The 17433-nt window shown below is 37.1% G+C and overlaps 2 protein-coding genes and 1 pseudogene across 2 annotated transcripts; 2 read left to right on the plus strand and 1 right to left on the minus strand.

Annotated features, from left to right (window-relative positions):
• Nucleotides 1–1053: 1053 nt before the first annotated feature.
• On the minus strand, nt 1054–2497 carry LOC120160529 (annotated as a pseudogene).
• Nucleotides 2498–4632: 2135 nt separating this feature from the next.
• LOC120160528 (65-kDa microtubule-associated protein 1-like) lies at nt 4633–9096 on the plus strand. The gene is made up of 10 exons (XM_039170939.1): nt 4633–4755; nt 5667–5761; nt 5861–6064; nt 6212–6460; nt 6539–6754; nt 6982–7137; nt 7214–7525; nt 7891–7978; nt 8487–8635; nt 8791–9096. Exons 2-10 carry the CDS (start codon nt 5690–5692, stop codon nt 9091–9093), a joined length of 1749 nt encoding a protein of 582 aa, XP_039026870.1. The 5' UTR covers nt 4633–4755; nt 5667–5689; the 3' UTR covers nt 9094–9096.
• A 3512-nt stretch (nt 9097–12608) lies between these two features.
• On the plus strand, nt 12609–17070 carry LOC120160653 (probable disease resistance protein At5g63020). Its single transcript, XM_039171015.1, has 4 exons — nt 12609–12726; nt 12918–13371; nt 14539–14951; nt 15086–17070. The coding sequence occupies exons 1-4, from the start codon at nt 12609–12611 to the stop codon at nt 17068–17070; spliced, it is 2970 nt and encodes a 989-aa protein (XP_039026946.1).
• Nucleotides 17071–17433: the final 363 nt, after the last annotated feature.

The raw sequence follows: 17433 nt of genomic DNA on the forward strand, positions 1-17433 counted from the left end.
TTTGTTTCAGTTACAATGTTATCGTAGATGTTGGATGCCTGAAAACGGGTACAAAAATATGAAGACTGTTGTCAAAATAGACCACGAAATAGAAGCTGAAAAAGATTGTGAACTGCGGTTTTATAACTTATGGATGATGGTGTCAAATATTTTCAGGTTGGTGATATTCCAGTCCTCAATATTTCTGCAACAACTATTGATCAAGATGAGTCTATAATGTTCGAAAGATTCCTGCTGCAGATAGTAAAGATCCACCGATACAAACTAATTACGATTAAATCCGACTTCCAAAATTTTGTTTTACTGCATCAAACATGTTTATGTCTACCATAGCTTAATCTATTCCGTTTGGTTCAGAACATCAAATACATACCTACCAGAAAGTGATGGCCGGAATCAACATTATAATGAATATATATAAGAAAAATTCTTTGTTCTTTGGATTACAAAGAAGAATTCTTGCCCATGTTGGTTGGATTCTTGAATTGTTCCGTTATGGTGGACTCATTTAATCCGCGCTTCGATCTGGCTATATCTCTATGTTTCCAACACTCCTTCGTATCTTATTTTCTGTAATAAACTCACAGTTTGACTCCTGGTGTAGTGGTCTTTCAACAAGGGTCGAGATCAATTTATTTGCTGTAAATTGTAATCTCTTTTTCTTCTTTTTGTAGGTTTTACTTTTGGTACATAAGAGGGTGATAAAGTATTCGTGGTTTCCTTGATTCCATAACCGGTATTTGACACGTTGAGACGAAGTCCTTTCCATTTGTATTCCCCGATTCGTGGAAACAAGAACATCTTCACGGTGTTCAGGCTCAATTTACTGTGAGTTACACTTTGTTCTATGGTTTCAAAGATTGTCATACAAGTTTCATTTGCGAAATTTCATGAAAGCTATCAGTTAAAAGCCTGGAATGTGTAACACTATCTGCTGGAAATTTGATTTAATTGAATATACTCTTGTAGAATATATCTTTTATTAATAAATATTAGTGACGTGCATCAAAGAGCTGAAGGATCGCATGGTAATTATCAAATGATAGAATCATGCTTTCTTCTCTTTAGCACTTACACTTGAGGATTTGGTAGCTTTGCAATAAACTCCTCAATGTTCTTATCTGAGGTCCCACCTGCGCTAACAGCCTCTTTAGCAAGCTCCCTCCACTTCGATGCTTTACTCCTAATCTCTCCGCTTCTTTCTCCAGTCATCACTTCCGTTAAACACTTCATGAGTTCCTCCCTCATGATTACGGTTTACTTTTGCTCTCACACCTACCTTCCATACATCCGCTAAGAACTTGGAATTAGTTGGCTGGTCACTCCACTGTGGCACACCCACCATCGGGATGCCTAGGTGGTTGGTGAGCCAACACCTCTAGTTGGTTGCACCATGTAACAATTAGCCCTGTTTCTCCGATCGAGTCGATGAACTTGAGCAACCAGTGGTCTTTGAATTCCTTCACTACCCACAAGAAGGGCATATTGCTTGCTTTCAAGCCCCATGCTACTTCCTGAAACTGATCAGTTGAAATGCACGCCATGCTTCCAAATGATACATACACCGCTGACTTTAATGGCTTTGAGTCCAGCCATTTGAGGCACTGATCATTATCATGGTTCCACAGGCTAGCTGCATAGCTTGTATCTCCTTCGATTTGACGATCCAAGTAGAATGATGGCACCATGGGACCGATCGTTACCACAGGCCACTCCGCCCTCAAAGCCTCCACTAGCTTTTTCAAAGAAAAATAAGCAGCCAAGAAAATGAGAAAAGGAACTTGATGATCTTGTAAAGAAAAATTCAGAATTACCTCACTTTCCAGCTCCTCGAAGGAGTTACAGAAAACCCAATCATTCTCATCCAGAGTGCCAAGATTTTCCAAGATCAGTGCCAAATAAGCAGATTGATTCGTCGGCTGAGCAAGAAAACTCGGCAGATCGGAGATGTTCGACGGACGGCAAGCCATGCGTCATCGGGGCTGCTAAGGTTTCTTGTTCCACAGGCAAAGTCAAGTCTCCTCGATTGATTTGCCAATAAAACGAGCATGCCGTAGCCGAGTTCGTCAACATTATAGCTGCAGGGATGCCGAATCCCTTGGCTACACCGAGAGCCCAAGACAGTAACGAATCATACACAACACAACAGACGGGTAACCCTGAGTTTTTGAGCTTAATTATCAGCTCTGCCAAAGTTTTAGACCCGGCAGTTTTGAAGGAGTCCAAGTAGGCTTCTAGAGTTGGAGCTTGGTTGAACCCTCCTTCATCGAAGCCATCGGAGATTGGCTCGACGGCTATCGCACTGTTTACGTTGATGGAGCCGATGGTGTAAGGGGTGGTCGCTATGGTGGCCTTCACTCCTTTGGAGGTTAAACGTTTAGAGAACTGGACAAGAGGATTGATGTGGCCTTGGGCAGGGTAGGTGACCACCAAGACATGAGCATGTCCTCTCTGGTTTTGCATTTCTTCACACCTTGCTAGATTCTGGTTTACTTTAAGTGGGATAAGCAGGGAAGATATTTGAACTTCCAAGGGCCTTTCTAAACAGAGTCGCCGTGGAAAATTCCTTCGCTTTACCCTTCGGATGTTAGGCAGTCAAAACACCAAGCCTAACTTATATTCAGTTTGCAAATGAATTTAATTACGGTAAACTTCACGTTTAAGGCCTAAGCTATCACTTTTGTTCCATTTTAGTTTCTAATTTTTTTTCTTTAAAAATTATTCATATTATTTAATTTTAATTTGATACCTGCAATTAAAAACGTAATGACATATATATATATATATAAAATAATTTATTAAATTTAATTACTTCACAAAATATGTAAAATATTTTAAAATTTAGAAATCATTTAAATATAATTTATTAAAAATAGTGAAATTTTTGTATTATGGTTTTATTTTTAAATAAATGAAAATTTATTTTTTGTTTGTTATTTTTAATACAAGATACAAAAGAAAATTTGTGTTTTTACTTGTTTGGTTGTTCATCTTATTTGAGGTGAGAATTTAAATTAAGTTATCAAGAATTTTAATTTAGTTGAAGGTATTTTTTTAAAGATATTTTTCAATTTAATTATATTTATGGTTTTGTTTTAAATATCTATATTTAGTATGTGGGTTTATGAATTTTTATCTCTGAAAATAAAAAATCAAACACACATTTAAGTATATATATGAAAATATTTTAAAATACCTTCTGATTATATAAATATAAATTTTAAAATTTATTGATTAAATTTGTATATTATGTGAATTTACTATAAAATTAAATTGATATATTTTTATAGTTATATGTTATAGATTGTTTGAAATCATGGGCAAACAAAAAAAAAGTTAAATCAATTTTGTTTCTTTAAATTTTTACGTGAATAGATGAATTTTAAGAATTTATAAAATTTTATTTTATTAATATGATATATATATATATATATATATATATATATATATATATATAATTTATTTGAAAAATGACCTCCTGAAAAAATAGCGTTGAGTTTCGTCATTGTCAATGACATGAACTTTACATTACAAAACACGTAAAATAAAAATTCTACAATGCACGTCGAGCATAGATGAACATGGTAAACGTGAACATTAATAAGTTAAATTATAAAACGTTAAATCACAAAGTACTAAACGTATAATTATAATTTAGTTAAAAATTAAAATACAATATTTCTAAAAAAATAATTTTTATACTTTTATTTTAATTAAATTAGATCAAATATAAATTTAGAAAATTTACAAACCCTAGTTTATTTCAATATTTTGTAAGCTACCGTCGCCGTCACTACCGTCGTTGTTGTCGTCGTCACCGATATTAGGATTGGGATTCATGAATTAAGGGATTAAGAAAAGATGATAAGATGGCGGTAGCACCACGCTGGCATCTATAGCCACTTTCGTTGTAGGCGTTGACAGCCGAGGAGGTCCCACCCGTCGATGATTGCTTGGTCGGAAGCCTAATTATGAAACAAATTAAAATTAATAAAACTTACTTTAAGGGATTGATTACGCGAACAACGGTGAACGACGTACACATCGATAAGGATGAACGAAAAATACTCACTCGTCTGCGAAAGAGGATATCAACGACGACGATGATAGTGACGGTGGCAGTGACTTACAAGATATTAAAATAAACTAGAGTTTATAAATTTTCCAAATTTATATTTGATCTAAAATAAAATTATAAAAATTATTTTTTTAGAAATATTATATTTTAATTAAATTATATTTTAATTTTTAACTAAATTATAATTATACATTTAATAATTTATAATTTATCGTATTATAATTACACATCATTTAGTGTGTTTACCCATGCTTGTAGAATGTGCCAGCATCAGCCAATAATATATATAAAAAAAGGGGGTGGGGAGGGATGATTCCAAGGTATAGTTTTAACCTTTTTTTTTTAATTAAGCTGGCAAAATATATTTAATTTGTTTCGTAGCGGTTCACATGAAGGAGCAAAAGGTCTAGAAAATCACAAGGGACAATCAAGTAAATTCAAAACGATAGAGATCGATATAGTGTCATGATAGTAAATAACGGAAAAAACAGGGTACTTATCCATCAAAAGAATTTGTCCGGACATTGAGATACAATAAAGGTCCCACACTCTGCAGTTTTCACTCCTCTCTCTGTATCTAAGCTTCTCTGACTCTCACGAACTTGCTCTCTGCACATATCAAAGCTTTAGATCTGAAGAAGAAAAACCCAGAAATCTTTGCTGAAAAGAAGATCTGGGTACTGAAAAGAAGATCTGGGTATGCTTTGTTTCTTGCTCATTCTGTTTCTTTGTTTTCTTTGCTGCATTTTCAGTATATGTTTTTTTTTGTTGTAGTTGGGATTAAGGGAGATATAGGTAGCTTTTGGAGTTGTTCTTGCAATTATTTTTCTAAATGTGTGAGATTATTAAGGGTTTTTAGCTTGGTTTTTAGTTGTTAAGTGAGTGGTGGGAAATAAGCTAATTTGTGAAGTTGGGTTTTTATTGTTAAGCTGATTGTTCGGTTTTAGTGAACCAAAGAGTTTCTTTGGTTTTTGATTGAGGAATGTGAGTATGAAGAAATTCAATACTTTTTTAATGCTTAATTGCTGATGATTTCGCAACAATTTATTAAATCTGTGTTTCTCCACCTTTATAAAATTTCAGTGTTTGAGAAGCCAAATTTTATAATGGTATGCTTGATCAATTGCACTTTGGTGCCATAGTCACTGATTGAGTCTTTTCTTTTGTCTTCTGCTTTGGTATGATCTTACTTAATTAATACCTCCTGTTTGTCAGCTTGCTGCAGTTCCTAAAAACAAAAATATTTAGAGGTATTATCTAGCCTGTTTGCTAAATGCCATAGTGGCACTGGCCATTATTTACTCCTTTGAGCTTCTTTTATATGGATTTGATATGCCAATACCTTTTCAATTGATGTCTTTGTTCACTTCTAATTTAAACATTTTATTGCCATGATATTCTTTAGTTTTACAAATATAGTTCTTGAAGCTTCTCCCAACTGTTAGATTTTTATATCATTTAGTCTAGTAAAATGCTGTTTGTGCTGGTCTACATATAGTTCTTTACTCCTGGATTGTTCTTTTCATGTGTGGCTCCGGGTTCACAGGAAAGTTGTGTTAAATGTCTATTAAATGCTTCCCTGCTGCAGTCTAGTTTGACGTGGTAGATTAAATGGCAGTAACGGATGCAGAAAATCCTCTTCTTGGAGAAACCACCTGTGGTTCTTTACTGCAGAAATTGCAGGTAATGCAACTTTTAAGTTGGTTCTCGTACATAAACCCTTTGTTTCTAGTACAGGTCTGTGGAAATATAACCTGTAAAATGTTCTGCAATTGATTGTAGGAAATTTGGGATGAAGTTGGTGAAAGTGATGAAGAGAGAGACAAGATGCTTCTTCAGATAGAACAAGAATGCTTGGATGTATACAAGAGGAAGGTTGAGCAGGGTGCAACATCAAGAGCACAACTTCTTCAGGTCTTGTCAGATGCCAAACTTGAGCTCTCTACTCTTGTCTCAGCTCTTGGAAACAAAAGTTTGGTCGACATTGTGAGTAATCACTTATTTCACCTTATACTCAAAGTTTCTTTAGATACTAGGAGGCCATTACTCTTTATATGCACATTAATGCTATTTACAAGTTTACTATAAGAGACTGTGAGCTGGATCCCTTATCATTTCTTTGGGTTATTACAGCCTGAGAAGGCATCGGGAACAATCAAGGAACAACTTGCAGCTATTGCACCAGCACTCGAACAGCTGTGGAAACAGAAAGAGGAGAGAGTTAAGGAGTTTTCTGATGTACAATCTCAGATTCAGAAGATATGTGGGGAAATTGCTGGGAATGCTAGTGAGTTAGGTGCTCCGGCAGTGGATGAGTCAGACTTGTCCCTGAAGAAGTTGGATGAGTATCAAGTAAAGCTGCAAGATCTTCAAAAGGAGAAGGTAAATCCATTGCTTTAGATATCCTGGTTTGTAGTCTATGCATGCATCATTTCACTAACTTCTCATTTTACATTGCAGAGTGATCGGCTGCATAAAGTCCTTGAATTTGTCGGTACTGTGCATGATCTCTGTGCTGTCCTCGGAATGGACTTCTTTAGTACTGTAACTGAAGTTCATCCAAGCTTAGATGACACTACTGGTGTGCAGTCAAAGAGCATCAGCAATGACACACTATCGAGGTTGGCCAAAACAGTTTCAGCTCTAAATGAAGATAAGAAACAAAGGCTTCATAAGGTATCTTTGTTGAATGCAGCAATTCTTTTCATCTTTTCCCCTTTTGAAAATGTACTACCCATTTTTCTTCTTGATGCTTTGTTACTTGAACAATCGCAGATTGATGATATATGTCCTCACGGAATCATCTTTATAGTGAATGTAGATATATGAGTTAAATATACACTTCTTGGCACTTTTGTTCCAATAAATGGAATTATGAGGTTTACACTTTCCTCTTTTGACAGCTTCAAGAGTTAGCAACTCAGCTGATTGATCTCTGGAATTTGATGGACACTCCTGAAGAAGAAAGAAGATTATTCGACCATGTTACCTGCAACATCTCCGCTTCAGTTGATGATGTGACTGTGCCTGGTGCTCTTGCTCTAGATTTGATTGAGCAGGTTAGTCGAATTTCTTAGTTGGTGTTTAAGTTTGAATGAGAACTGTTGCTTATATTCGTTTTCCATTTCCCTGAAGGCGGAGATAGAAGTTGAACGGCTTGATCAGCTAAAAGCAAGCAGGATGAAGGAAATCGCCTTCAAAAAGCAAGTGGAGCTTGAGGAGATATTTGTCCGCGTGCATATAGAGATAGATCCAGAGGCTGCTAGGGAGAAAATTATGGCTCTGATTGATTCTGGGAATGTTGAGCCTACTGAGTTACTAGCTGACATGGATAATCAGATAGCAAAAGCAAAAGAAGAAGTCCATAGTAGAAAAGAAATATTAGATAGGGTTGAAAAATGGATGTCAGCTTGTGAAGAAGAAAGTTGGCTTGAAGACTATAATCGGGTATTAAATCTTTCCTTAAACTTTCTCTCTGGCTTCTTGCTCCCACCGCTCTCTCCTGGAAATTTTTTGATAATCTGTCCATAATTATTGTTGTCCAACATGTTATCCTAACATGATATAACTAAGTATCTTGGGTTGAGTGTTGTGGATCCATCTCTTTCTTGATAAATAGTTAATAATGCTTTGAACCTTAGTGCTGATTCTTGAACCCCTCATCTTATTCCAATGTTTCCCGATAAATGTTTTGGACTTTTAAAGTACTCGGATTTGATGATGTTTCCCTGTGAATGCTCATATCTTGTTCTACTTTAACCTCTAATTACATTGAACGTTAGGCTTCCACTGATATTTCCTTGCTGGGACAGGATGAGAATAGGTACAATTCAAGCAGGGGTGCACACTTAAATCTCAAGCGTGCTGAGAAAGCTCGTACTCTTGTCAACAAAATTCCAGGTAGGACCTTCTAGAATCATATTTACAGGATGGTGATTCTTATGCCATTGGTGGATATTGTGTGAAATTGCATTTTTTTTTCTTCTGTTAAATAGAAGACAATTAAATACAAAATCTCTATGAAAATCATTTGCAAATTGCAATTCAATTTCTGGTCTTAAAGTTCCTTCTAACCTATCTTTGATTAGGCTCGATAGAAAGTATCCACTAAATTTTGTTCCCCACTTTTTTACCAAACTAGATTGTGGTAATCAAAAATTAAAAAAAAAATCTTAAAGATGAAGGTTTTTTGTGAATAATTAATGTGAATTTAGGCAGTTACGGCATGGCAATTGCATGGGATTCGAAAAACAAGAGCTGAAATCTTCCCTGAAGCCTATAATTCCTCCTTTCATCCATTGATGACATATTTGCCTTAAACTATGTGTGGTAGTGCTACCACTTTAGATCTGCATAGCATGCCTGTAAGCCCATATTTTTTTAATTGGTTTTATTGGCCTTTTTGTAGGTATGGTTGACACTATGGTTGCCAAAACTCGAGTTTGGGAAGAAGCTCGTGGCATAATGTTCACGTATGACGGTGTTCCCCTCCTTGCCATGCTAGATGAATATGCCATGCTTAGGCAAGAAAGAGAAGAAGAAAAACGAAGGCTTAAGGTAAGGTTTCAATTCATTATTGGTTATAACAAGCATGGACGTAGATCTTGATAGGACGAAAGGGAACTCAAAAAAGAGTTTTCAGCTAAAATTTCTCGTTTAGCATATAAAGTGTTTACTCTTCTGATAAATATAGTTAACTCATGGACTTGCAGGATCAGAAGAAGTTCAGTGATCAGCAAAACCCTGAACAAGAAGCCATCTTCGGTTCAAGACCAAGCCCTGCTCGAGCATCTAGTACGAAGAAGATGGTGGGTACTCGAGCAAATGGTGGAAGCAACGGAACTCCCAGCAGAAGGTTATCACTAAATGCTAGTCAAAATGGAAACAGGTCTGGTACAAGAGATGGAAGGAGGGACAGCACGAAACTGACATCTCCTTCCAACCATGTCGCAATATCAAAAGAGGACGCAGCCTCTCACGTTTCCGGAACTGATCCAGTTCCAGCATCACCCTAATAAATATAAGGATAGATTTTACACTCGTGTCTTGTTATTAGTGTTATTACCAGATTTCATTTAGTGAATCTTGTCATTAGTGTTATTACCAGATTTCATTTAGTGAATCCAAGAGCGATATAGTCGGTGACTGGAGAGTATACTGTTATTAGATGTGTAATAATTGTGGTATTTAGCATTTGGAAGCTGGTTTTTTGATTCACGTTCTTCTGTTCTTTGCATTGCTTAGATTTGTTACATTTTCTCCAAGAAAAAAAAAAGGAAAAAAAAAGTTGCAATGCAATGACATCAAGGCACAAGGTTCTTCCCAACATAATTCACTGTGGGCGTTGAAAATCTTTTAATAAGTCGATCAATCAATCAAGTTTGTGAATTTGTTAAAATGCTAATTAAACAATTCCGTTGACTGTCTATGATATCCTGTCATTGTTCTTCATTTGTAATTTATTTGAGAAAGAATTTATACTTATTGACAACTGTTTTTAGCTACATCCGTTGGTTTTCTTGGCTTCTTCACCAAATTCAACAAAGTTTGTTTGTCAACATATATAAGCAGGTGTATAAGTCAAGACAGTGTGTCCCTACCTGTCTGGTAATTTCTAGCATTTAATATAACCTTAATCTGTATTTAACTCTGTTACTGTTCTGCCCATGGAATTATGGGAATAAATGGCATCAGCATGGGGGTTTTTAGTCATTTGGATAAAGAAATGAGGTACAGATTCTGTAGTCCTACAAAACAAACAAGTTTAGCTTAACATTGACCAATGACTGTGTATCGATAACAACTACGCTATTTCCGGATGAATCTTTTGGAGAAACCATCTAGGAATCCTATATATATATATATATATATATATATAACTTACTGTATTATGAACAATACCTAAACAGAGTTCTTGAGTTTATGATTTTTTATAGTTTAAAACATGGGTTGTAGATTCTCTTGTTTCGGACAATCAAGGTTGTCCGATCAAGAGGAAACAAAGCACGACAACGATCGTAACCGAAGTTCTTGCTCGGTCCTGTCTTTGTTGATGTTGATCTGCATGTGGAAAAACGTAGCCAAAGAGAGGGAACTGTTGCAGGAAAAAGAGAAGCAGCAGCGAAACAGGGCAAAAGAGCTCACCCTGGAGGATTGGCTGATTGCTTCACCAGGGCTGCAAAAGATAAACGGGACGGGTGAATACCATATTTTCAAACATCACTCCTCCAAGAGAGTTTTCCCGTCTTCCGTCGTAGAAAATACGAATACCAGCAGCTCGTCTAAAGCAATAGGGAGTTTGAAAGCTGGTGAAGAAGAAGAAGACATTGTTGAGGTTTCTTTGAGCATGAGCCAAAGTGGGAAGTCGAAGAAAAGGGTGAGCTTTAGGCTACCAGAAGAAGCTGATATTTTCATATTTCATTCATCACCACCAGAAGAAGAAGCTCAATAGGAGGGAGCTTAAATCAATGTGTGATATGTATTTCTTTTAAGAATTATACATAAACCTCAAAGGATATATTTGTTTCTTGTTACCGGTTACTTGCCTTTGGTTGTGCAGTTTGAAGACAATGGATCCATTATTGCTTAAGCTTTATTCTAGCATCAGTGGAAATCCTAAGATGTGTGTGATTTGGCTTTATTTATGTAATTTGGGTTTAAAGTTGAACACAAAGTATTAATGCTTAATTAAAAAATAAATGCCTAAATTATGTCTGGAAAAATGTTTTAGTGCCTAAAGATTTTTTTGTTAAAAATAGATGATTAACGTTTTTTCCGTTACCATTTTAGATGTTCGGGAGTTAACCGTCGTTAAAATATCCGTTAAGTGTCACATATCACGTTCTGGTAATTTTGAGAATTTTTATTTTAAAAAAGTAAAAAATATATTTTTCAAATCTTAAAAAAAAACTCAAAACTTTTAAAAACTTAATTTTAATTTCTTTGTCATCGCCAACTGCTACCAACGCCGTTAATCGACTGCACACCCAATGGAGTGTGATCGACCAACCACCCATGATGAAAATCCCCATGCTTTCTCAACCGATCGAACACCCAATCCCCCTAAATCTATAAATTCCTAAAAATAAATCCTTAAACCAAATACTCAAATCCTTAAAACAAAATCTTTCATTTATATCGCTTTTGAGTGTTCGATCGGTTGCGAAAGTACGAGGGTTTTGGTCGTGGGTGGTTGGCCGATCACTTGTCGTTGGTTGTTCAGCTGATCAACGGCGTTGGTGGCGGCCGACTATGACGACTAGATTAAATTAAAGTTTCAAAAGTTTTGGGTTTTTTTAAGATTTGATAAAATTTAAGGTTTTTTAAAAAATATACTTTTATTTAATTTTTTATTTTAAATAAAAATTCTCAAAATTACCATTACGTGACATGTGTCACTTAATAGAGATTTCTAACGGCGATTAACGTCTGAGCACCTAAAATAAAAAACGTTAGACACCTATTTTTAATGAAAAATTATTTATACGTTAAAACTTTTTTCGAGTCATAATTTAGAAACATTTTATTTTTATATTAAACCAAGTATTACTATCATTAACTATACAAACACATAATGATCGAATAACCTTCTCCAAATGAAATAAGGCCAGTAATCTTCGATAGTTGGAGTCATATACTCTCGATTGATAGTGAATCAACTATCGATCGGTTTCTGAAACCTAAGAACATTTACATAATGTTTATTCTCAGACTGCACCTAGTTTTACTTTTGGGGGGGGAAAAATAACGTTTTCAGTTCAGAAATATCTTTGGTTTCCATTGATTCAGCTAGCGACATTCCACGGTTGTCAAAATCCAACAAACAAAATGAATGAAAAGCACCTTGATTCTGCTACTTTATTGATGCATACCAGCCTTTCCTACGCGTCTCTGACGTCACGTTTGATTTGTGTTTGAATGTGAAGGGTGTGGTACCTTGTCCAAACTCGTTCTTTGCTTTTCTTCAACTGAGTTTAATTTGGGTTTTTCAAAGAAATTCATTACAATCAAATAGGGTCTCTTTTTTAACTTTGCAGGTTAAAAGGAGACGAAGAAGGATTCAAAAAGGCTGGTGAATTGTGCAACTTTAGCTACATGTGTTGGTGTTAATTGTTCTGGTTTATGCTACACTTTTTCAATCTAATGACACCATAAACTTGGTTGACTTGAAACTCCATGGAAATGAAGGGGGCCACAGGTTATCAGATTCAAGGATCAATGTTGATGACGTTGATCCCCAAGAATTTTTATTAAGAAGGCTTGTTAGAGGTTCATCTCTTTCATTTCTTAAAATTCAATTCATGCCAATTCACAATCATAAAGTGTATATATTGTGTTGATTAATGAAACAGGAGACGATCGAGTTCAGTTCTAGTCCAATGGATTTTCATGCCACAATGATGTTCATTCAGAGGTATTCATAGAAAATAAACCAATAAGGATCTTCAACAAAGGGTTGACAGTTTATGTGCCAACACCACAAGTCACCAGAATTGTTAAGCCACATGCAAGGAAAGAAGACAAAACCGCCATGAAACTCGTCTCACCGGTTCAGATTCTTCATGGGAACAGCACCATTAATCCGCCACCAGCCTGCAATTCCACCCACAATGTCACAGCTGTCGTCTTCTCTTCAAAAGGGTTCACAGGCAATATTTTTCATGAGTTCAATGAGATTATCATCCCTTTGTTCATCACAACTAGCCATTTTAGCTCCCGACTAAAATTTGTAATCACAGATTACCAACTTCGGTGGCACAAAAGTACAACAGGGTTCTGTCTCACTTGTCTGGTTATGATGTTATAAATCCTGATGATGTGAGTGTTCATTGTTTTCCAGGGGCTGTTATAGGGCTTAAATACCATAACAATCTAGCCCTCAACATTACTGATATTCCAGGAGGTTATTCCATGTTTGATTTCAAGCACTTCTTGAAAGTATCATACAATCTGAAAATAAACCACGTGTCCGAGATTAAAACACCGGTGCTGATGCTTATATCACGTCGTAATTCAAGAAGGTTTTTGAACGAAAATGAAATGGTGGAGATGATGGAGGGACTAGGCTTTCGAGTCACAAGGGCGGAACCTGAGAGGATGTCGAACTTGGATGAATTCGCTGAGGTGTTGAACTCATGCAGTGTCATGGTTGGAGCCGATGGTGCTGGTCTAACAAATGAGATATTTTTGCCCACAGGTGCAGTGATGGTTCAAGTGGTGCCATTGACACTTGAATGGGCGGCAACCAATTACTTTGGTGAACCAGCAAATGCGATGGGGCTTCGATACTTGAAGTACAAGATTGAACCATAGGAAAGTTCGTCGTTCGACACTTACGGAAAAGATCACCCAGTGATTACTGATCCTGAATCAGTGATCTCTAAGGGATACTATGCACACAGGTCTGTGTATGTTGATGGACAAGATCTAAAGATCAATTTAGAGAGATTTAAGAAGACACTTATTGAAGCTAAGCAAATTCTTGAAACCTCAGCTCCCTTTAATAGACGAATGCAAAATTAATCAGCCTCAAGAGACAGCAAGAGACTCAGTTTATATAATTCATTTCATTTTGGCAATCTCCAGCTTCCACAAGGCTACAAAGAAAGGCTGGGGAAATTGACTTAAATGTTGCATCATTCATTATCATTGTAAAAGCATTTCAATTACATATTGTACATTTTCTTAGAAAGCTGGTATATCAAACATGTGCTCTCATGTTGGGCTTGTTTTGTGCTTCTGAACCATTTAGTTAACGGATGTGCAATAACTAATGTTTAACCCGATTAGAACCGTTCCCCCCAACCAATCTATGATGCTTGAAATATGACTATACATGTCCAGAATTTGACCTCACCTGAATTTTATAGTAAGAAGGCCTAAGCATGTCGGCAGCATCAATTATCAAATGTAGGCCAAGAGCAACATCATGCTGCGAATTATTGACCAGCTGAAGATCAAAATGAATGATGTTGGCTTTGCAACGATGTACTCATCTGAGTAATCTTCGGCTGAAGGTTGTTGGCTCATGCAAAAGAAACGAAGTTCCCTACTATTTGTCGTGCAAAGGGGAGCCCTGGACCTCGATGCTGCTAAACATATTGACTTATAGGCCAAATTGTGTTAAATGTGCAGCCATTTTCAAGATTTATAAACAATTATGAAGGAGCTGTCAAGTCATTTTCAAGATTTGTAGAACAGAAGAAAAAAGGATACCAGGTGGCTCCGGATGCTTTAAGATAACCCAATTAATGGAAGCTGTCATTTTCAAGATGTGAATTCTTCTTTCTTTCTCCTTTTTCTTATAACAACCCAAAGCATCTTTTGTTCATTCATTGTTCAACTCTTCTCTTCTGTAAACAAAACCATCTATGGGTAACTTCTTCTCCATCCAACTTTCATGCGATACCCTCATTACCCGTTGTTGGGATTGTGCGGTGGTAGTCAGTTTTTATATGCAGGCTTGAACAGAACCTTGATGCTTTGAAAACTGCAGTAGCCGAATTGGACCATCTTAGGAATGATGAGATGAACCAGGTCAGAATCGCTGAAGAACAGCAACAACTTAAGCGGCTCAACCAAGTTGAGGGTTGGCTTTCGAGGGCCTCAACCGTGATAAACGAAGCTGATCTACTGATTGCTGAAAGTCCTTGGCAAATTAAAAAATCATGTATGGGAGGTTGGTGTACCTTGCATCCCAAGTCAAGTCTCAAGTTCGGGAAGCAAATTGCAGAAATGTACCAAGAGGTGAAGGAGCAGCATAGCAAAGGAGTTTTCATTCCCGTGGCTGACAAGGCACCGCTTCCTGTGGCTACTAAACGACCTACTGTGTCGACTGTGGGTTTAGATTCCACCTGCAATAATCTTTGGAGGAGTATTCAAGATGAACAAGTGGGAATTATTGGCCTATATGGGGCCTAGGAGGTGTTGGCAAGACGACCCTCCTAAACCAAATCAACAACAGATTCCTCGATATGCAGAATGATTTCAATCAAGTAATTTGAGTAGTTGTGTCACAAGATCTGCAAATTGAGAAAGTCCAAGAAGAGATTGGCAAAACGATAGGATTTTTGGATGAGGCTTGGAAGCACAGGAGAATTGATGAGAAAGCTGCAGACATCTTCAACAAATTATGTGAAAAGAAGTTTGTACTGTTGTTGGATGATATTTGGGATCTAACGAGAATCGGGGTACCTCTCCCGACTCAAAAGAACGGCTCGAAAATCATCTTCACCGCTCGCCTTATCGAGGTGTGCTTTCAAATGGAAGCACATAAAAAGATCAAAGTGGAGTGTTTACAGCAAGCAGAGGCGTTGAAACTATTTTTGGACAAGGTTGGAGCAGAAACACTTGATAGACATCCAGATATTCGCAAGTTAGCCGAAACAATGGCAGAGGAGTGTGGCGGACTATCGCTTGCACTCATTACAATTGGGCGAGCCATGTCCTCCAAGAAGACCCCTGGAGAATGGAAATATGCCATGAAGGCCTTAAGGCAATCAGCTGCCTCTGTTTTCCCAGGGATAGGGAAAAAGATGTTTCCTCAGTTAAAATTCAGTTACGACTGTTTACCTGATGAAAGGGTGAGATCTTGTTTCTTGTATTGTTGTTTATTCCCATCAGGTTTTCCCATTAGAAAAAGTGAGCTAATCCATTGTTGGATCGGGGAAGGATTGTTGGACCATCTTGTAAGCAGTGTCCGAAACCAGGGAGAGTACATCTTAGGTTCTCTTATTGACGCATGCTTATTAGAGGATGTAAGAAGCGACATCGTAAAGATGCACGATGTGATCCGCGACATGGCTTTGTGGATAGCTAGTGAATCCGAGAAGAATAAATTCTGCGTAAAAGCAGGTATGCAATTAAAGGGACAACCTGTAGCAGAAAACTGGGAAGACGTACGAAGAGTGTCGCTCATGGGAAATCAAATCGAAAGTCTAACTCAGGTATTTGTGTGCCCCAATCTCCTAACTTTATTCCTAGGGAAGAACGAGTTGAAGGTGATCATCAACGATTTCTTCAATTTCATGCCTATGCTAAAGGTTTTGGATTTGTCCTTTAACATTAATTTGGATGAATTGCCTGTTGGAATTGCAAAGTTGGTTTCACTAGAACATCTCGATCTGTCTTACACAGGACTAAAAACACTTCCTGTCGAGTTGAAGGTCCTAGAAAAGCTGAAGTATTTGAATATCGAGCACACATCGAATTTAAAAACAATCCCACCACAACTGATATCCAATGTCTCTAAGTTGCAAGTATTGAAAATGGTGGGGTCTGGTTATGAATGGTTGGTGGAGGAAGTCGAGTGTTTAGCTTATTTGAATGTATTGACCATTAGTATTGAAAGCCTTTCTATGTTGGAAAGAGCTATGATGTCCCTCAAGTTGCAGAGCTGTAATGTTGAAGCTGTAATCCTTAAGTTGCTCAAAGGTTCAAGGTTTTTGAGCATTTCGGCTTTAGCAAATATACAACCTCTGGATTTTCTAGGAGTCTATGATTGTGAAGATCTTGAAGAAGTGAAGATTGAACGCGCAGAGATTGCAAGTGCAGGATGGTTTCGCAGCGTTACGCTTATAAAACTAGCTCGTTGCCCGAAATTGAAGGATGCAACATGGATATTCTTTGTTCCACATTTGGTTAAAATGGCCATACATGAATGCCAAGATTTAGAAGAAGTCATCAGTGAGGATAAACTCAGTGAAGACGACAAGCTGACGGAAAATTCAAACTTATTTTCGGAGCTCGAGGCTTTCGATCTACAAAAACTGCCAAAACTGAAGACAATATACCGGGATGCGCTGCCTTTTCCACAGCTGAAGGAAGCAATAATAAAAGAATGCCCCAAGTTGAGGAAGCTTCCGCTAAACTCCGAGAGTGCAGAGGGACAGAAGATTGTGATTCAAGGAGAGGAGTGGTGGAAAAATGTAGAATGGGAGGATGAATGTACTCGATATCATTTCCTTCACTCTTTCCATCCAATATATCTGTGAAATGATTTTGTCCGTCTGTTGTGTGTGCATGTATATTAGAATGTTGTAATATTTTTTTAGTTAAATGGTATTTTTGGTGTCTGGAGATACTCTATTACATTTTTGGTATTTAATTTTTTTTATTTCAGTTTAGTCCTTGAATTATTCAATGTGCACATAAAGGTGAATGTCTTTGTTAGTTTAAAGGAATGAATTTGGACAAGTTCGCCGAGGTGGTGAACTCATGTAGTGTCATGGTTGGAGCCCCATGGTGCAGGGCTAACAATAAGACATCCTTGCCCGCTGGTGCAGTGACGGTTCAAGAGGTGCCATTGGTACATGAATGGGTGTTAAACAACTACTTTGGTGAAACAGCAAAGGCGA

This window comes from Hibiscus syriacus, unplaced genomic scaffold, assembly GCF_006381635.1.
Source record: "Hibiscus syriacus cultivar Baekdansim isolate YM2019G1 unplaced genomic scaffold, ASM638163v2 tig00111392_pilon, whole genome shotgun sequence".
NCBI classification, from domain to species: Eukaryota; Viridiplantae; Streptophyta; class Magnoliopsida; order Malvales; family Malvaceae; genus Hibiscus; species Hibiscus syriacus.